The sequence below is a fragment of the Phoxinus phoxinus genome, assembly GCF_949152265.1.
Source record: "Phoxinus phoxinus genome assembly, chromosome: 19".
Classification (NCBI taxonomy): domain Eukaryota; kingdom Metazoa; phylum Chordata; class Actinopteri; order Cypriniformes; family Leuciscidae; genus Phoxinus; species Phoxinus phoxinus.
Window position 1 is genome coordinate 27993651 of NC_136894.1, and position 21701 is coordinate 28015351.

The window sequence follows — 21701 nt, forward strand, 5'->3', positions numbered from 1 at the left end:
TTTTCCTTGTGCTTGAGGGGCTGCAGAGATAGAAAATGAAGAATATTAAATAAATAATTACTTAAAACTCATTAAAGTTGTTATACTTCTTAAAATGAGAACATTAATGTTTAGTCTAAATGCTTTTTTAAAAGATATTTTGTGTTGAAGTTGTGTCTCACCTAACAGCGTCTCTATCCGCGATCTCCATCTCGAGTCTGGTGTTGATGTACAGAAGATTCTGATACTCTTGTCTTTGACGTTCCAAATCGGCATGAAGTTGCACCAGTTGTTGTTCCATGCTGGTCACCTGGAACTGGTAGCTGGACAACATGTAGTCATAGCGGGCCTGTGTATCTTGCAAAGTGCCTTCCAATGATGATTTCTGTTGAGAGAAATTCATTATTGTATACATTGTGATGATAACAAAACACTTTACAAGATTCCTCTTTTTGTCTGTGCTTGCTTACCATACTGTGTTATTGGTTATAGGCCTAGAATTTTTTCTTCTTCTTCTCCTTTTTTTAACTTTTTTAATATTATGTTATTACCATGATCATAATATCATGTTGTATTTTTAGGTATAATTTGAAGATCCATAGTGTTGTGTATGAATATGGTAATCATACAGTTCTATGATATATATTAAGGTATCACAATCTGATTTACCACAGTAATATCAAAGATCATTTTGTAATTTAAATGGTAGAAACAGCTTGGATAAAATTTATCATGTTATCAAATGTGAGAAAACAATGGCATGGATAATTATGAAAAGTTGAAAATAAAATAGTTAAACAAGCATTATATTTTCACAATATAATTTGCAATTATAGCCAGAACTAGAATGTACATTTCTTAAGGAAAATATGAGTAGTGCTTGGGCAGATGCATGCTAACACAATGAACAATGTTGCTATACCATTATATACCATCTTCTTGTATGATTTCCCATGATTTATCATGTTTTTTAAACAAGATTTACCACATTCTAGAATGATTTACTATGATTAGCATGTTGATAGAATTATGTTAACATGATTAGCATGTTGCTAGCATGATTTTAGCAAGATGATAACATGATTTTCATGTTGTTAGCATTATGCTAGCACAGTACAGTAATAGCATTGTAGCATGCTGCTACAATGATATTAGCATGATTAGCATTATGTTAACATGATGCTAACATGTTTTTTATGCATGATTTTAACAAGGGTGTGGCTTGATAGCTTCACAATGATCCTGAGAGACTGATTGGTTGTCTGAGTAAAATGAGACCCCCCCCCATTTTTTGGCAACTTTTTCGAACCCTGAGGTGAACATTGCACCCCCGAAATGTAGCAAAACATGTTTAGATTTTTAATTTTATAAATAATTTTATAAGGGCTGTACATTTATTTATTATATTTGACAGGTGTGATGATCAGTAGAGTTGAGTTTTTACCTCCATCATTATTGCACGGACTAAAAAACGGATAGAGTTTCCCAGTGATAGACTGACCAGTGAAAGAGTAAATATGAGAGCTGGACTCCACAAACACACCGACCCGCTACGGCTTCACTCTCACACACAGAGAGACACGAGGACCAGCACAGGCTTTATATTCATTCCCATTCCTCAGCCGCACAGTCCAGTATCCATTACTGGGACTCAGTGTGATCAATCCCTTCCTGTTAATGGATTCTCTGGCCACTCCTAAATCCCAGTCAGTCTTTCCCTCCACCTGCACCTCAAAATAAAATCTCCCTGAGGAGAATCCCTCCTTTCCCAGGACACATACACATCTATCAAATCTCTCTGGTTTATCTGGGAGTTTCTGTCTAATGTCTCCACATCTCACTTGTTTTCCATCATCAGACAGGATTAGATTAGGATGAGCTGTATCAGGATCCAGAGTCACATCCACTGAGAAAACAGAGAAAATGAATCACAATCCAGATATTTAGTGATGATGTTTGTAATATTTAATCAGTTGTTGATCATACTGTAGGTCAGTGATGAAGCTGTGAGTGTCTGAGTGTAATGTAGTGTAGTGCAGACAGCAACTGTACCTGCATACTGCTGTATCCTCTTCACATCTGTAGAGACACATGACAATAAAACATCAGCAGATCTTTGACATGTTTATGAGTGGAGTTATAGACAAGATTTACGGTTATATTTAAAGTATTGTGAACAACATGTTTTATCTGATCAATGTTTCTCTGCTGATATTTAGAGAATCATAAACTCATATTGTGTTTGAGCTCTAAATATTCCTCCTTTTTAGAAGATCTTTTAGAAGATCAGAAACATTTTATGAAACTTTTATGTGAGATATTTTATAAAAAAGAATAATATGTATGAAGAAATTATATAATGATATATATAATGATATAAATAAATTATATTTAGAGAATCCCTGAACTCCTATTGTGTTTGAGCTATATAATCTTAATTGTTTTTTAAATGAAAGCACTGCAAAGCTGTTTGAACTACAGGTCAGAAATTCACAAAATGTAGTAGACACATAAATAATGAATGTTTCTTTCTGTAGTTTCTCATCTAAAAGTGTTCACAGATCCACTAAAGCCTCAAGGTTCTGGTTACAGTGATGAAGCTTCTAGTACAAGATGAATTTACTGCATGTTTTCTGAGATTAGAGATGAATATGACCTGCTCTCTTCAAGAAGAACTGATGATAATGAGACACAAACACATGATCACACACTTCTCTTACTTCAGCTTTAACAGACTCATTCTTCATTACTGATATTGATGATAAATATATGTATCTGTACGGTGTATTTGATATTGTCGTACCAGTTAGCGTGAGTTTCTCCTGTAGAGAGTCCTGCAGTTTAGTCAGAGCTCTCCTCAGAGTCTCCAGACTCTCATCAGTCTTCACACTGATCTCAGACCAGTTCCTGGTGTCTCTAGAGCTGCACAGGGATGAGTAAATCTACAGCAGGAGAGAGGAGAAATGCTTCAGCATGGGGAGTGTTCTGGTGTCATATACGGCATTATCATTGATCAGAGAGATGTTGACTGACCTGTAGGAGCTGGAGGTGATCTTCAGTGTGTGAGAGCCGCTCCAGCTCAGTGTTTCTCATCTTTAGCTCAGTGATCTCCTGCTCCAGCTCTTCAATGAGCTCTTCCTCCTGTTCCTCTGCTGCTTTCTGCTGCTCCTCCATCATCTCCAGCAGTTCAGTATAAACTATCTAAAGCAAGAGTCAGTATTACTATTGATAATATTTCAGTGTTTTAGGGAGTTTTTTCCAGTTTTATCTGCACTGTTTGGACAGAATGATTCATCAAATCATGTGTCTTGTTGAGGAGAGATGTGTTATTACTTTACTAAGTGATCAGCGAATCACAGACGTGTCGATATTCAGACCAGCAGAGCGACCGTGAGTGTGAAATCCAACAAGATTTCAATAAACAATAATAGGCATTTAAATTAATTAACTAACTTTTCTGACTTCTGCCGAGTGTTTGACATCTTGAATCTTCTTGATTCTGTCCTGGATCTTCTGCTGTGTGTCTTTCTGTGTCTTCATCAGTTGAGTCTATTGACAGAGAACACACAATATGTTTTCATAATTGATTCATTTATATTAAAGAACATGTGATTCCTCATGATAAGAGCCATTTAAAGTCAGTTTGTCAGTATCTTTTACCTTCTTCTCTTCACTCTCCTCTTCTAATGAAACAGTGTTGTGGTTCTTGTGATCTGTCACGTCACACATCGGACACACACATATCTGATCATCTCTACAGAACAGCTCCAGAGGTCTCTCATGTTTCTGACATATATAGTCCTCCAGATTACTCACAGGATTGATCAGTTTGTGTTTCTTTAAACCTGCCACTCTCAGATGAGGCTCCAGGTGAGTTTCACAGTAAGAGCTCTGACACACCAGACACGACTTCAGGGCGTCCAGCTTTCTTTCCTCACAGACGTCACACAGAACTGCAGCTTTTTTCTCAGGACTTTTCTTTTTATAGTGATCTACAATCTCTCGGAGTGTGGTGTTAATCTTGAGATCAGGTCTGTGCTTGAATGTTTCTTTACAATATGGACAGTTGCAGGTCTGGCTGTTGTCCCAGCACTTATTCAGACAGGTCTTGCAGAAGTTGTGTCCACATGGAGTGCTGACTGGATCAGTGAACACGTCCAGACATATAGAGCACTGAAGCTCCTCAGTCAGTCGACCGCTGGAGGAAGACATATCTGGAGAGAGAAATTAAGATAATAACCTGTATTGGTGTAAAGTTAAAATCTTGTTGAGAGAATGTCCACAATGTGCAGTTTAATTTTAACCAATGCGAGGCTATTTTCAAGATAAAATCTAAGATAGATTTGAGTGGGTTATTGACTCACTTGGATGATCACTCATACTCCCTCTCATTTCTCGTTTTTTTGTTGATGTTGGGAAAGATTCTGCCATTATTCTTCAACTCTTTATGTCTTTTCAAGGCAAAAGAAAACAACAACAGAATAATCTTAAATAGGAAATGTTTACATTAAAGGACAGTATAACCTTTCCCCCAAAATTAAAATATATGTTGTATGACCAAGAGTCATTTAATTTTGATTTAAGTACATGTGATTTTCAGCTGCAGTGTATTTCAAATTAAATAGTTTATTAAAACTATTAACAAATTGTTTTAACAATTATGATACCATTTAAGCGCAGTAAAAAAAAATGTGTAGCCTAAGAGAAAGGTTCCTTTAAAAACAGTGAGTGTATTCATAAAAAACTAAACATTTGCTGTTTATATTAAACGCAAACAATATTAACATAAACATCTTTTAAAAATATTTTCTGACAAAAAATGTCTTCCCACAAAATAAACTGATGTAAGTATTATTTCATCTTGTCAAGTGTGTCTGCATTCAGTCATACTTTCTTCACTCTTTATAAGGTGTTTGACACATTTGTGAACAAAACTTTGTAACCGGTTCAGCAGGTTTTTCTGTCTGTGTAAGGGTCATATATGCTTCCTGTTTCTTTAGTCTTTATGTCGTGTGACAAAATTAAAGAAAGCCCAAACTTTGCTTCACAACCAATCAAATTACATATTTAAATACAATTCTGATAGCTATCATTTCAGTGCAGTAAACAACTAAAGTAGCTGAGTGAGTATTTGACATGATTAAACCCTCGGGCCAGTTGTAAAAACAACTATTATGTCAAGACTGTCTCAAGAACTAAATCGCAGTTAGTTAGGGGTTATCGGACTTACTTTTCTGTATCAAATTAGACCAATCTACGTTTTCATGTAGCTGACTTTTAAGACTGTTCATAAAAAGTTATGACCAGTCTTAAAGAAAAACATTTTATTAACTTGTAAGACTAGTCCTAGCAGTTTATGCAAACAGACCTTTGTTCTGTTCAACTTTTGTTTGACATAAACCTACTAAACTGGAGCACTTCCATTAGAAACCTGTCCAGCACAATCTCTCTCATATTTCTCTCTCTTACCTGTGAGGATCAGATGTGTCCACAACACTCTTTGAACGGATCAATAAATATTCTGTTGTTTAAAGAGATCGGTTGATCGTTCAAGCGTCCATATTGTTGTTGATCAAGTTAGTTTCACATTCTCTGAATCTCTCTCTGAACTACAGTGATGTCAAAGCTCCTCCTGTATTCACACATTTACATTTGTCCCTGTGTTCGGTTCCTGTGTTTATTTGTATTGGGACTGATGTTTCTATCAGGTCCTGAAGAAGAAAAATAGCAGACTTACAAAAGCTTGATTGTTTGGTGATATCTGTGAAGAGTTTCCAGGATGCTGCTCAACTAAAAGATGTTTCATAAAGTCATAAGGATCGTTAGTCAATCTGTTGCTCTATCTGATATTTTATGGGACGGTATGTCACTCTCGTAGAGGCAAGACTGAGAAACACTGCCATGATTTTACAAAATCCAAATTAAAAGGTTTATAATGTCTCAAACAAAAGAAAGCAGCAAAACGAGTTTCTCAACATGAAGATTGATCTCAGAGTTTGAACAACTAGTATTAATGGTTTTAATAACATTCATCAAGATGCTTATCCAGTTTTTAATTCAAGAATTGGTCACCAAACACCTCCTTGTCTTATTTCAGTTTTATTCAAAATAAGATGGTAAAAAACAAAAAATAATGGCATAACCAACTTTTTACATTAGCTACACAAATATAACAAAAAAGTGACGGATTTCCAAAAGCAGGAGGCAACGGTTTGGATCCACTGATGCATCATCTATGTAACGTCATAAATAAAAAGATTCCAGCATTATGAGCCGTTCTGGAACCTCATGTTTGCAATACATATCATGCAATAACAGGATCTGAATCCAATAGAGACTATAAATCACATGAGAGCTTCACTACGGTCAGGGAAAAAGCAAAAACAAGTGGAGAAATGCCGGAGAAGATCCAGACGCTCTGGACCGGAGAGAATCAGGATTGACTGAAGAGGTTTGGTTTGTGTGAATGTCTGAGAGAGAGACTGAGGGGATCCGTTAGGCCGAGTAATCCTGCAGAATCACACAAATCACAATATTACACTGGATAAAGAGTGAAAATGAGTGAAAGCTTCTACAATTCAAATGTACATTATTTTATTAACAAAAGATTTCTCAATATATTAAGCAACAGGATAACATCAGAATATGCAAATACTGTCATTACAAGATGATTGGTCTGAAGTGACATCATCTGGCACATTCAAACTTTAGTTTATATAACATATTTTACAGCAAATATTTTAAGTTTACGTGTACGAGAGGAGTATATCTGAACTCACCGCTCTGGGTTTCTTGTTCATCTTCATGTCAAATCTGTGAGGAGAAAACAAATGAACTCCATCATGGTCAGATAAACTAATGAACGTTTAAAACCCTGCATGCAACTAACTAAAAAACCCAACGTGTCTATGAACTCCACAAGCATGCAGCTGAAAAATAAATGCAAAACCAAAACAATAATGAAGCAACATCTGCGAATGATGAGGCAGAAGCAAGCAGCACAGCATTCATCCACGTGACGTGGACGGCCCTACGCAGCTAACGGACAGAAGACACGGGACTGAGAAACAGGAAGTAGAATTCAGACTTACTCAAAGTCATAATCAAACATGCCAGAGGGGCTGAAGGGGGCAGCGTTAGGAAGGAAGAGAGCATCAGAGGTTAGTGCACTACACCGACCAGCACATCAATCCCACAGTGGACTAGATAGGGTGTCAACACTTATATGTAGACACTAAAGTATCCTCTATAGGGCATCAGTGAATATCAGACCCAAACTAGTGCTCATCTTATTTAATGGGAACAAACTGCATCTGCTCCGGAGCAAACCACACATGACAAAATCAAGATTCGCCATCATTTTAGTGGCTTAATGACAGGATTATTTCAGCAAATGGAGATTATTTTGTACAAAAATGAAGAAAAACTTGAAAGTGTCTGAAAATAGTTTATCTCGTATTGTGCATTTCCTAAAAAAAAAAAAGAATAAAAAAAAAAAAAATCTACAGGTCAAATAAGATTTACTCATGAAAAATCACATTTGAGGTTCATTTTAATATCATACCTTCCAATAAATTTTCCATAAATCATCTATAAATACAGTATGGAAATGGGTTGCATATCCTCTGCACTCAGTGAGACGTTGAAAACTAGCTTCTCAAAATCTTCCTTCTGTCCATCTAATACAACATAAACTTACAACTATTTAATTTGAGTGTATTATTCTCTAATCACAGCGGCCTCTTATAGGTCACTCTGAACTGGACCAAAACAGCATTAGATAAACATTAGGACCGAGTAAGAGACTTTAGGCCAAATCCATGAGAGATGAAAGGACAAAAAGAAAAGAACAAAGGAAAGAACAAAAATGAAACTAAAGTAACCCCGCCAGTTTGGGAAAATATGCGTGGCTATCATAATCAACTATAAATATGTAAATTTAAACTGCTCCCACCACAAATCAGAGAAGCCCACAGGACATTACAACAACTATTTCACAGTCTGATCTGAATTAGCACTGGATCAACCAGATTGAGGTCGTAAATAAACAACCATCTTATATCCTGGACCCCAAGGGCATGCTGGAGATCAGGTACCTGTGTCTGTTCTTGTTCTTGCGTTTCTTGTGGCTGTTGTGGTGGCTTCCAGACGAAGACGAAGCGGCTTTCTGGGGTTTCAGGTCCTGTAGGGCTCCGTCTGCCTCCTCCGTGTCTTCCTGGCTGGGTTCGTTTTCCTGGTTCTGGAGGTCCGGGGACGTGTCGCTCTCTGTTCCGCTGCCTGGCTCGCCTAGAGGAGCAGAGGACAAGCAAAGTTTACAGACGAAGTGATTAACATATCCGGCCACTAAATACACTGAATCAAAGTTACTTACAAATCTTGCAAAACAATCATCAAATTGGCTGTTTCTCTTAAAGACACACTATGTAACTTCTTTCTTTCTTCATCATCAATCCATCTTCCAAAAAGTGTTTTTGTCTTAAAAGACTGGTAATCTTAGGACATTATCTGTTAAGTTTACAGACTTTTCTATTAACCATAAATCACAACACAATGCAATGCATAATTCAAAATACGGGTAAAAACACTTGTGAAACATCAATATGGAAAATTCCTTTATTAACACATTGTTCCATATTTTTACAGACTTTTCTTAGAGTGTGTCCTTATCAATGTTTATAAACAATTTAAATGATGTTCGTTTGAAATGATGATAATGTTGTTTTAGAGATTTTAGAAACAGCTTCTCAAACTGAAAGTCCTCTCAATGTTTCTGTCAGGTTTTGGAGAAGGGAAGTACGTGTCGTTTGAGGATCGGCAGTGGCATCAGTCGTGTTTTAAGTGTTCTGAGAATTGATGGATAACGGGAAGCTGACTAACAATCCAGCTGATGTAGCCGAAGAACTAAATCATTATTTTGTTGACTCGGTAGTCACAATTGCGCAATGTATTTCACCTAAGTATATAGACACTTTAACAGTAAATACAGATGAACAAGCCCTTATCTTAAGGGCAGTTTCTGAAGTAGACATCGTCATGAGAACAATTACATCTCTTAAATCATCCAGAGCTAAGGACACATTTGGCATGGATGTGGTAATGCTTAAAGAGCTTAGTGAGTCGCTAGTTAGTCCGATCACTAAAATTATTAATCTATCAATTTCTCAGGGGATGTTTCTAAGTGTTTGGAAGTCATCTGTTATTGTGCCTATATTCAAAAGCGGTGATCCTCATTCAGCTAGTAATTACAGACCTATTGGTATTTTGCCTATAGTCTCAAAAATTGCAGAAAAATTAATGGCTGCACAAATTACTAATTATTTGAATAATAATTCCGTTGCTTTACATCCAATGCAATTTGGCTTCAGAGCAAATTATTCAACAGAGATGGCAAACTGCTATTTCACTGAAAAAGTTAAGTCCCTGTTAGATAAAGGAGGGGTTGTCGGGGCTGTGTTTCTTGATCTCAGGAAGGCCTTTGACACCGTAAATCACAGAATTCTGCTGTCAAAATTATTACGTTTTAATTTCTCGCCACATACGTTGAAATTGATTGAATCATACTTGTCAGGTCGCACACAGTATGTAAGTATACAGAATTATAAATTAGCTCCTCTAAGTATTTCTACTGGTGTTCCACAAGGATCTATTCTGGGCCCTTTACTTTTTACTTTATACATCAACGATCTTCCTTCAGTCTGTCTTAATACTAATATTCAAATGTATGCAGATGACACTGTTATTTATATACACAGACGTAGTGTGTCACAAGTTCATGTTGCAGCTTGGCTAGAACATTGCTGCTTACAGTTAAACATCTCTAAAACAGTGTGCATGTTTTTCACCAAAACTAAGAATTTAAGTATCGTGCCAGATGTATCTGTATCAGGTGAAAAATTGCAAATTGTATCTGAATATCTTGGTATTCTGATTGATTCTAAATTGTCATTTAAGGCGCAGGTTAAAAAGGTCTGTAACCGGGTCAGATTTAGTTTATCAAATTTTAGATTTATTCGTGATTTCATGTCGTCTAACGCCGCTTTAATGTAAATGCACTCAATGGTTGTTTCTAATATTACCTACTGTTTAACTACTTGGTCACACGCTAATATCACTACTCTGAAACCACTAGAGTCTTTGTATAAACAATCACTAAAAACTCTTGATAAGAAATCAGTTAGGTTTCATCATTGTTCCATATTTAAAAAATACAACTTACTAAACTGGGATAACTTGATCAAATATGTACATATTTGTTTGATGTTTAAGACTATACATAGCCTGTCTTCACCACTAAAACAGTTTGTGAATGTTAGAACAACTACTCAACGATTTACAAGGGGTGGGGAAAGAGAGGATTGTATTATCCCTTTCAAAAAATGTAAATTTAGCCAGGCTGTATTCTCGGTAAAAGCTGCAATGGAATGGAACTGCGTCCCACTAAACATTAGACGATTAGATGCGTTTGGTTCGTTCCAGTTTCAGCTTAAAAAATGGTTACTGACTACTCAACACTGTCAACATTAGTATTGTATCTTTGACAATGGACTTTGTTGTGTTGTTTTTTCTGCTTTTATCTTTCTCTTTATTTTTATTACTATTTTTTAAATTCTATGCGTTTTGTGTATTTATGTATGTGTATGTATATATATATATATATATATATATGTATATATGTGTCTATGCGGATATATGTATATGTGTGTGTATTTATATGTATATATGGTCATATGATGTGTATATGTGTGATGTTTTGTCTCTGTTTTTAGGGTGACTTTTTCTTAACATTCTGTCAAGGGTCTACAGATGTAAAATAGCCTTTTAGGCTAATTCTGGCACATTTACATTTATGTTTATTAATGTGCATTGCCCCTGTAAAACACAATAAAACAAACAAACAAACAATGTATTTTTACATATGAATGTCTTCTGTAAAACTGCTGTTGTGTTTCCTTTCATAAAATGTTTGTTACATATAAAACAACAACTTTCAAATATCATTTGAGGTTCAGTAAAATTATGTTTTCACTTTAAAAAACAAAACAAGAACAATGTACCTATATATTTCTGAGACAAAATGTCTGATAAAATATGTAAAGGTTATGGAAATAACTCCATCCTAACATCTCTAAGCATGAATAAACCCTTTATGTGAAGTTTAAGTTAAAAAATTAAGTGTTTTGTTGCTTAAAAAAAGGCAACATTATCTACTAATGTTTTAAGCAAAAACTCACTTCACTTTGATATATATCCCCATAAAACAAGACATAATATCTTATGGCATTTTACTGGTACATTTTCTTGATTTAAGAATTTTTAGATATTTGGACTGGAAACAAGACACAAATACTAAGTAAGAAAAGCTTTTTTTTGCAGTGTAGAAGTAAAAGATGATTATGTAATTTGGGGAAATGACTGATGGCAGAATTACAGGTTTCTCACTGCAGGATGATGAAGAACAGAGATCAGGAAGTTCAGGCACTTTATGTGGATTTGCTGAATCCAACACGACAATACTTGAAGAACGACACAATCACTGATCAGACTTTACACACACATCCAGAGGAAAAGATGGACTGATGGAGACACAAAGATCTGTGATATTGAGGTTTAATGCTGATAATGCAGCTTGTTAGACATTTTGTTAATGACAATTATATAAATATTAAGTAAAAATTGACCCACTTAAAAAGGTATAGAAACAAAAATATAATACAAATATAATCAAATAAAAACAAAGCAGAAATAATCTTTCCAAACCCCTTCATAAACATAATCTGTACATTGGTTTAAGAAATTCTCATGACTCTTCCGTTAGATGAAGTTGACTCTGTTTATGGAAATATAAAAATTGTGTCTTTGTCCCAGGAGAGACTCCGGGTCCCATTAAAGCCGTCCTCTGGGGTCTTTGGTTTCATCTTGTGTCCTAAACCTCAGTGGACGAAACATTTGTCCTGCCGTCTCTGTTAAAACCATCAGAACTAAATAATCACTCAATCCATCATGTGTTAAATACTGCAACACACACTCAAAACACAAACAGTGCATTCAAATGTGGACCCAATACATTCATCCATTATTGAGTTGTTCAGGCATCATTATTAATCATAATCAGGACTAAAGATGCACAATCAAAAATGATTTACCAGACATAGCACTCAAAAATAATAATTTTTAACCAAGTAAACTAAAAACAAATCACTAAACAGATTAAATTAAATAATTTAAATAACTATTTTTCCAGGTTTTCCATGACTGTATGAACCTCATTATTGTCATGAACTGCTCCAAGACAGGAAGGTGGAGAATCCAAATGCAGTTTATTTAAGGGGTAATCCAAATAACAGGCAAGAGGTCAAACACAGGTAGGCAGTCCAAACAAAGAAAGAAACAAACAAACAAACAAAACAGGCAGGGGTCAGAGGCAATAGAGTAATCCACGGAACAGGCAAGAAATCCAAAAAACCAAGAGACATGAAAACCAGGAGAAACGCTCGGAAATGCAGTGTGACAACATACAAAACTTCGCAGTGAGTGATGGGGTGAACCAGGCTTATATGGTGTGAACTAAACAAGAAGATGAGATACAGGTGAATGTGATAATGAGTGCTGATGAGTCCAGGCAGAGAATGATGGGAGATGTAGTCTGTGAGTGAACATGAAAGTCTGGTGTGGAGTGCCCTCTGGTGGCTCTCAAGGGCACTCCAGCTGGTGACCGTTACAATTATAGTGTCTGTATTTTCTGATTTGAAACTATATAGCGCCACCTTTCCTCTTTCTCTTAGGACAAAGAACAATGTGAAAAGAACAGAATATGTGACTAGCTTTCTATAATTATTATTTATTTTTCATGATGACCTTATATTTTATCACTATCTACTGTAAAAAGCAGCTGTCCTCAATTTTCATATCAAAATACATTAAACAGCAATATCATAAATAAATCTCTACTTTATCCTGCAAATATATTTTTATATGGTTTAATTGTATACGGTACTCTTTTATAAGGTTTGTATCTCTAGTTCATATCAGCACCATCAGATATTTAACAGTCCTATATTTTATTTAAAGATGTATTCAACTGCATCAATACAAATTTAATTGAAATGAATCTGATGTGTGCTGAAATTTGTCTATTATTCTATTCTTATGGTTAAACATAATTTTACTATGGGGTAAACATTTGACTTGGTACCTACAATGCTTTCTTCTGCTTTATTTATTTTTGATCATAATACAGTGGTGTTTTTTTAGTATACTTTGAAGATCCATGGTGTTGTTAATATGGTAATAATACAGTTCTATGATATATTGAGGTATTACCATCTGATTTACCAGTAATATTACAGATAATTTTGTAATTGAAATAAACAGCTTTGATATCATGCATCATGTCATATTTTGGTTTATTTTGATGTAAAAAAACAAAACAAATTACAGGCACTTTCACTTTGTCAGGTTGAGAAGATGTGAGAAAACAATGGCATGAATAATTAAGAAAAGTTGAAAAAAAATAGTTAAACATTATATTTGAAACATTTTAATTATAATTTGAAATGATAGATTTTAACAAAAAAAAAAGATGAATATGAATGTTTTTAATTATATCAATAATTTTCATTGTGTATTTCATATCAAGGCTGTAAATTCATTGATTGTGTTTGACAGGTGTGATGATCAGTGGAGTTGAGTTTTTACCTCCATAGTTTAAGGATGGGCCAAACAATGGATAGAGTTTCCCAGTGAAAGACTGACCAGTGAAAGAGTAAATATGAGAGCTGGACTCCACATCATAAAAGGAGACCAGACCCTCGTCATAATCCACAAACACACCGACCCGCTGCGGCTTCACTCTCACACACAGAGAGACAGAGGGACCAGCAAGGGCTTCATATTCATTCCCATTCCTCAGCCACACAGTCCAGTATCCATCACTGGGACTCAGTGTGATCTCTCCCTTCCTGTTAATGGATTCTCTGGCCACTCCTAAATCCCATTCAGTCTTTCCCTTCACCTGCACCTCAAAATAAAATCTCCCTGAGGAGAATCCCTCCTTTCCCAGGACATCTGGACATGTATCAAATCTCTCTGGTTTGTCTGGGAGTGTCTGTCTAATGTCTCCACATCTCACTTGTTTTCCATCATCAGACAGGATGAGATTAGGATGAGCTGTATCAGGATCCAGAGTCACATCCACTGAGAAAACAGAGAATATGAATCACAACACAGATATTTAGTGATGATGTTTGTAATATTTAATCAGTTGTTGATCATACTGTAGGTCAGTGATGAAGCTGTGAGTGTCTGAGTGTAATGTAGTGTAGTGCCGACAGCAACTGTACCTGCATACTGCTGTATCCTCTTCACATCTGTAGAGACTAATGACAATAAAACATCAGCAGATCTTTGACATGTTTATGTGTGATTATAGACAAGATTTACGGTTATATTTAAAGTATTGTGAACAACATCATGTTTTATCTGATCAATGTTTCTCTGCTGATATTTAGACAATCATAAACTCATATTGTGTTTGAGCTCTAAATATTCCTCCTTTTTAGAAGATCTTTTAGAAGATCAGAAACATTTTATGAAACTTTTATGTGAGATATTTTATAAAAAAGAATAATATGTATGAATAAATAATATGATATATATAATGATATAAATAAATTATATTTAGAGAATCCCTGAACTCCTATTGTGTTTGAGCTATATAATCTTAATTGTTTTTTAAATTAAAGCACTGCAAAGCTGTTTGAACTACAGGTCAGAAATTCACAAAATGTAGCAGACACATAAATAATGAATGTTTCTTTCTGTAGTTTCTCATCTAAAAGTGTTCACAGATCCACTAAAGCCTCAAGGTTCTGGTTACAATGATGAAGCTTCTAGTACAAGATGAATTTACTGCATGTTTTCTGAGATTAGAGATGAATATGACCTGCTCTCTTCAAGAAGAACTGATGATAATGAGACAAACACATGATCACACACTTCTCTTACTTCAGCGTTAACAGACTCATCCTTCATTACTGATATTAAAAGATGATGATATATATGTATATGTACGGTGTGTTTGATATTGTTGTACCAGTTTGCGTGAGTTTCTCCTGTAGAGAGTCCTGCAGTTTAGTCAGAGCTCTCCTCAGAGTCTCCAGACTCTCCTCAGTCTTCACACTGATCTCAGACCAGTTCCTGGTGTCTCTAGAGCTGCACAGGGATGAGTAAATCTACAGCAGGAGAGAGGAGAAATGCTTCAGCATGGGGAGTGTTCTGGTGTCATATACTGCATTATCATTGATCAGAGAGATGTTGACTGACCTGTAGGAGCTGGAGGTGATCTTCAGTGTGTGAGAGCTGCTCCAGCTCAGTGTTTCTCATCTTTAGCTCAGTGATCTCCTGCTCCAGCTCTTCAATGAGCTCTTCCTCCTGTTCCTCTGCTGCTTTCTGCTGCTCCTCCATCATCTCCAGCAGTTCAGTCTGACATCTCTCAATGCAGCGGATGAGATCAGTGAAGAGCTCCACACGGGCCGCTTTCTCCTTCTCTGTGTTTCTCTGAACAACCAGATCAACACATTATTAGTGGAGTTTACTAAGAGAAGAATCAGTGTTATTATTTATCATACTTCAGTGTTTTTAGACGGTTTTCAAAATCCCTCATTCTGCACCGTTTGCACTGAATGATTCCTCAAATCATGTGTCTTGTTGAGGAGAGATGTGTTATTACTTTACTAAGTGATCAGCGAATCACAGACGTGTCGATATTCAGACCAGCAGAGCGACCGTGAGTGTGAAATTGCTTTTAACAATTCAATAAACTATAATAGATATTTCAATAAATGTAATTATTTTAAACTCACTTTTCTGACTTCTGCTGAGTGTTTGACGTCTTGAATCTTCTTGATTCTGTCCTGGATCTTCTGCTGTGTGTCTTTCTGTGTCTTCATCAGTTGAGTCTATAGACAGAGAACACACAATATGTTTTCATAATTGATTCATTTATATCAAAGAACATGTGATTCCTCATAATAAGAGCCATTTAAAGTCAGTTTGTCAGTAACTTTTACCTTCTTCTCTTCACTCTCCTCTTCTAAAGAAACAGTGTTGTGGTTCTGGTGGTCTTTCAAAGCACACATCAGACACACACATATCTGATCATCTCTACAGAACAGCTCCAGAGGTCTCTCATGTTTCTGACATATATAGTCCTCCAGATTACTCACAGGATTGATCAGTTTGTGTTTCTTTAAACCTGCCACTCTCAGATGAGGCTCCAGGTGAGTTTCACAGTAAGAGCTCTGACACACCAGACACGACTTCAGGGCGTTCAGCTTTCTTTCCTCACAGACGTCACACAGAACTGCAGCTTTTTTCAGAACTTCATGTTTTTTCTCAGGACTTTTCTTTTTATAGTGATCTACGAGCTCTCGGAGTGTGGTGTTAATCTTGAGATCAGGTCTGTGCTTGAATGTTTCTTTACAATATGGACAGTTGCAGGTCTGGCTGTTGTCCCAGCACTTATTCAGACAGGTCTTGCAGAAGTTGTGTCCACATGGAGTGCTGACTGGATCAGTGAACACGTCCAGACATATAGAGCACTGAAGCTCCTCAGTCAGTGGACCGCTGGAGGAAGACATCACTGGAGAGAGAAATGATGAAGATAAATCACCTACTAGTCTAAAGTTTGGACACACACTCAATTTAAGTTTCTTACAATCTTAAAATATATTTGAATCTAATGGCTTCTGCCTATATGATTAAGATTATTTAGGATTAGTGTGCATGTGAAGTCTGTTTATAAAGAAGCCCATGATTGAATGTAAAGAATATCTAGAGCAGGGGTTCTCAAAGTTTTGATAGGTGAGGGCCAATTTAGGAACCCAACATTGAACTGAGGGCCGCCAAAGGGGCGGGGGAGAAAAAGAAAAAAAAAACTGAAGAGAAAATCCCATTTGAAATAATTTTAATGACCAGGTTGCATCTCTACAGTTTAAATTTACTGCAATAAACACATTTTAATTTATAACTGAGGCTAAACCTGGCAAAACTTGTGAAAATCTTAAGAAAAATTGCAATTGAAACAAAATCCCTAGGGTTCTCTACCCTCAACAGACAAATTTTGGATTTAACAGTCCTGTGTGCAGTCCATTCAAGTACGAGAGAGAGAGAGAGAGAGAGAGAGAGAGAGAGAGAGAGAGAGAGAGAGAGAGAGAGAGAGAGAGAGAGAGAGAGAGAGAGAGAGAGAGAGAGAGAGAGAGAGAGAGAGAGAGAGCGCAGAGAGAGAACAGAGAGACAGACAGAGAGAGAGAGAGAGACAGAGAGAGAGAGAGAGAGAGAGAGAGAGAGAGAGAACAGAGAGAGAGAGAGAGAGAGAGAGGGAGAGAGATAAACTTTTAAAATAGAAGCTTACCAAACAAGTCATCATCATCATGCATATCATCATATCATTGCCTGTCAGTCGCGTTTCCATTATTACAGATTTGCGCAAATGTTTTGCCCTATTATTAGCCTATCTATCTATTTTAATCCGTAATTGAAAAATGAACGGTTGTTGTCTTTTTGAAACGAAACACTTCTCAAAACGTCTTTTTGAACACCAAAATTTTAATTTGAAACACCAACTGCTGCGCAAAAAAAGTAAATATCGACGAATTTTCAGATTTTTGTTTATGACTTTTTGACACTTTTTTAAACATTGTTGTATTTTATTTGACAAAAGCACAACGTTTTATTGTTATTATGAGTTCACATAAATAAAAGTAGTTGCAAATAATGTATTATTATTTTCTGTATGACCAGAAATTAGATAAAAAATTTAAGGTAATGGAAACGAGGCTATTAATAAGCTTGTCATTAAATCACACTGAATATTGATTACTTGGTCAACATTCCCTTTTAAATTGCAATGGGATTTGAATTGCAATGGGATTTGTGGTGCTGTTTTCGGTTGGCCACGATTCCTCTGATGTTCCTCTGTTGCAATTACCTTCTTGCAGATCAGGCAAACGACTTTATCCGACCCGTGAGGTTCGACCTATTTTTTTACAGTCTATGGGTTCGACAAAGTAATCGTTTGTCCATTTATCTTGAAACTGCCTTTTCTCCTCGCTAACATGACGTTTTTTTTCTCGAAGGGCCAGGCTCCCGCCCTGGCTCTCGCTCCATCATCTCCATCGAACGTAGACAACCGTTCCGTTGATGCCTTCTGGGAGTGAGGTGCGATCGGTCGTAATTACCGCTTATGCCTATAGATGCCGCTAAACACCACTAAACGAAAAAATATTTTTTCAAAGCAATGTACAGTTTTAACAGTTTTACAAATGTTATCAGATGTTATCGCGGGCCGCCAGAAATGTTTGGGGGCCCGCGGGCCGCACTTTTGAGAACCAATGATCTAGAGACAAAGAGTGACGACTTTGAAGAAACTCAAATATATGAGAGATCATGTACAGTCAGCTGGTCATTACTGCAAACCCAGAGAGAAAGTGATCAGTAGGCTAATGTGAAGCTCATTACACAAACACTTACCTGATAAATAAATACATTGTAATGACTTTTCATTAAACCCAAAGATGACTTAGAGAAGGAGTGAGAGCTAGTAATGAACTTTAATAAGCATGTTTTTTAACATTGTCTTTTTTTTTTTCTCCAATAAGAAAATTTAAGAATTTGCATCACTTGACTAATCTTCTTATAACTTTATTATCTTAAGAATAGTTAATTACATCACAACAACATTATTACCATTTTAATTCATACATTATTTCCTTAATATGGACTAGTTCCTTTTTTAAGTTTATAGACTTAATTAGCAAACACATTTAGCTAAAATGTACCAATAGGAATGAGGTGGAGTGTTAAACATTTTACTATAATACTGTACATTCATGAACTGTATATTAAACATTACAACATAATAATGAAATTCATTCATGTAATAATTTTCTTAATTTTATAATAACAAGTTTTTTTTCTTATTGACTTACATGGAGGCAAATTTCCTCTGGTCCTTCTCCACATGACTTTAATTCAAATTATTTAATTATATATATATTTTACACACACAAATCAAGATGAAAATTCAATTTAAAAGTAAATATATAAAGCTCTCATATGGCCAAGAGTAATTTTCATCTCAATGTTTAATGTAAACGTGATTTTCATCTGCAGTTTAGCAGGTTTATGTTCAGTCGGTCTGCAGCTCCTTTACTTTGTTACTTTAGTCTTTATGTTTTGTGACAAAATGACAGAAACGCCAAACTTTGCATCACATGTACCAATCAGACATATTTAAATACAATTCTGATACCATTTCAGTGCATTAAACAACTAAAGTAGTTGAGTATTTGACATGCTTAAACCTGGTTCTGTTCAACTTATTCCAGTTCGACATAAACCTACTAAACCAGATCACTTCCATTATAAACCTGTTCAGCACAATCTCTCTTATATTGCTCTCTCTTACCTGTGAGGATCAGATGTGTCCACAAGACTCTTTGAACGGATCAATATTCTGTTGTTTAAAGAGGTTGATCGTTCAGGCGTCCATATTGTTGTTGATCAAGTAAGTTTCCCTTTCTCTGAATCTCTCTGAACTACAGTGATGTCAGAGCTCCTCCTGTATTCACACATTTAAGAAGCAGTATTTTTCTGAAGTCTCCAGTAGATGCCGTCATTCTCTCACAATATCATCAGACACTAGGCTCGTTTGAGATGCGCCTTGCCTCGCCTGAAATGTATGCGAGAGTAGGCGGCTGCAGTGAGGGGAGGAGTGAAAAAAGCGCAGGCAAGCCAGACTGCATTCCAAACCGCATACTTCCCTACTATTTAGTATGGGAAAAAGAGTAGGCGAGCGAAAAAGTATGTATGAATCCAAAAGAGTAGGCGAGAATTACCTGGGTGACGTACTAATTATCGCGAGATTCGGACTTAAGTGCGTTCCAATATGCCTACTTTCCTACTATATAGTAGGCGAAAACAGTACGTGAAGGAAGCAGTACGTTCGAAACATCAGTATTCATAAAAGAGTAGGCGAGAAGTTCCCGGATGGCTTACTGCTTCCAGACAGATTTTTGAGTGCTCAACCGGTGGATACTCTTCTATCCCAGGAGGCCACGCGAGGGGATACGTCATTATCAAACATCACGGAGATCAGCGACGCGCGGGGTTTCAAATGTGAGTAAACACGGTTCCTTGTGTTAAAATTGCATGTGTTAAACTACTATAGAGTAAACGTTTTAACTGTTGACGGTGTAAAGGAGTTAGACAGTATAGTATGATTGTGATTTGGCTGTAAAAACACGTTTTATTATGTATAACTTTAGCTCTAGCTGACGGGAGCTGCAGTAAGGACACGTAAGTTACGTCTCTAACGTGGATTTACATAACCATAAACATCTTAAAGACGCTTATTTTAAACGTCTATTTACATCTGACAGGAACATCTTTTATAAGTATTGCAGAAGAGCACATCACAACATGAAATATCCATCTGAGTGATATGTGTGCTATTATGTAGCCTAGAACATATCTATAAAGTAACTAAACATAAGTTATCTATTTTATTTGTCCATTACTGTTGATAAATTGAGGAACATGTATGTTGGATAAAAAGTTAAAACAACCTCAACATGTAAATGTAGTGTTGAGCTCATAAATCACAGAGGTTATGGGAGTCTTGTCTGGATGTTACAGGGACAGATGAACAGATGTGGGTTTATCCGGTGGAGAGAGGCTCATGAAGCTGATGCTGTCATCAAAGGCTTTGAGTGAGTATACTACAGAAATTAATAATAATTTAAATATTAAGTTGTAGTTTATTTTACTTATTGTAATTTCAAACAGAGTTATTACAGCACCTTTCTGATTCTTGATTTCTGTGCATTTGCTGCTCAGCTGTTGTGGTGGAGCAGGACCTGCAAGGAAAGATGATGGTGGCATTTGTGGAAAAAAAGTGTTCTTGTCTGCTAAATAATACTGAAATCAAATGACATTGTGCTGTTAAAACTACTGCTTTTGTGTTATGTTTGTGCATTTTTGTAGGATCTGAAATGTCAGCAGACTGGTGTGAGCACTGAGGATGAGGAGCACAGAGCTGAATCCTGGAGATCGTGCCATGGACGAGACCCTCCATCACTCCACCGGCCCTTATTGCCTCAGATTGTGAAGCACAACACATCACGCAACAAACTCCGGCACTCCGGCACGGCTCACCTCTGGCGGTCCGCTGGTTCATCAGAATAAAGCCGCAGAATGGGAACCGCTGTGTTGAGATGGCAGTAGATGTGGTTCAGTGCCTGTAGCCTATATACATGATTGTAGTTTGAATAAAGCTTTGTTTCATGTGTTGACTTGCATTTGTTTATTATGTGATGGTGACTTTCATTCATTAATTTACTCCTTTATTAATATTTATCATTGTTGTCAGTAAATCAAATATCATTATTTAATTAATTGTTTGAATGAAAATGTAGATATGTTCACAATATACACATCTATAGTGTATTCATGCATAGCTATGTCATATGACATACATTACATTTTGTTTGTTTTATTGATTTTTTTCAGTAAAAAGTAATATAATTAAGTATCGGTCAGTATTTGTCACGGTAAGCCACTTTTGCTTGTGGATGAAAATGTTTGGATATAAAATAGGCTAAAGAAATTAACAACATATTCAAGAGATGACAATTTTGGGATTTCGTAATAAAAATAAATAATAT

At 36.1% G+C, this 21701-nt stretch overlaps 1 protein-coding gene and 2 long non-coding RNA genes across 5 annotated transcripts; 1 reads left to right on the top strand and 2 right to left on the bottom strand.

Moving 5' to 3' along the window:
• Nucleotides 1-1373: 1373 nt before the first annotated feature.
• LOC306986527 (uncharacterized protein) lies at nt 1374-20152 on the bottom strand (the record flags this gene model as incomplete). The annotated part of the gene is given in 14 exon segments (XM_079589838.1): nt 1374-1529; nt 1533-1885; nt 2032-2058; nt 2783-2921; nt 3013-3180; nt 3433-3528; nt 3640-4193; nt 13633-14172; nt 14319-14354; nt 15071-15209; nt 15301-15534; nt 15840-15935; nt 16047-16618; nt 19445-20152. Coding segments are annotated over 13 exon segments (3108 nt in total). The 5' UTR covers nt 16617-16618; nt 19445-20152.
• On the bottom strand, nt 6084-8282 carry LOC306987459. Its single transcript, XR_013795161.1, has 3 exons — nt 8076-8282; nt 6759-6792; nt 6084-6489 (listed from the first exon to the last, which is right to left on the bottom strand). It is a non-coding gene; the product is annotated as an uncharacterized lncRNA (long non-coding RNA).
• Nucleotides 20153-20308: 156 nt separating the features above from the next.
• LOC306987460 lies at nt 20309-21333 on the top strand. Of its 3 annotated transcripts, none has more exons than XR_013795162.1 (3): nt 20309-20334; nt 20674-20747; nt 20875-21333. It is a non-coding gene; the product is annotated as an uncharacterized lncRNA (long non-coding RNA). The 3 variants fall into 3 exon arrangements; XR_013795163.1 differs by having other exon boundaries at nt 20310-20334; nt 21022-21333; XR_013795164.1 differs by lacking the exon at nt 20309-20334 and having other exon boundaries at nt 20569-20747; nt 21022-21333.
• The last annotated feature ends 368 nt before the right edge of the window (nt 21334-21701 follow it).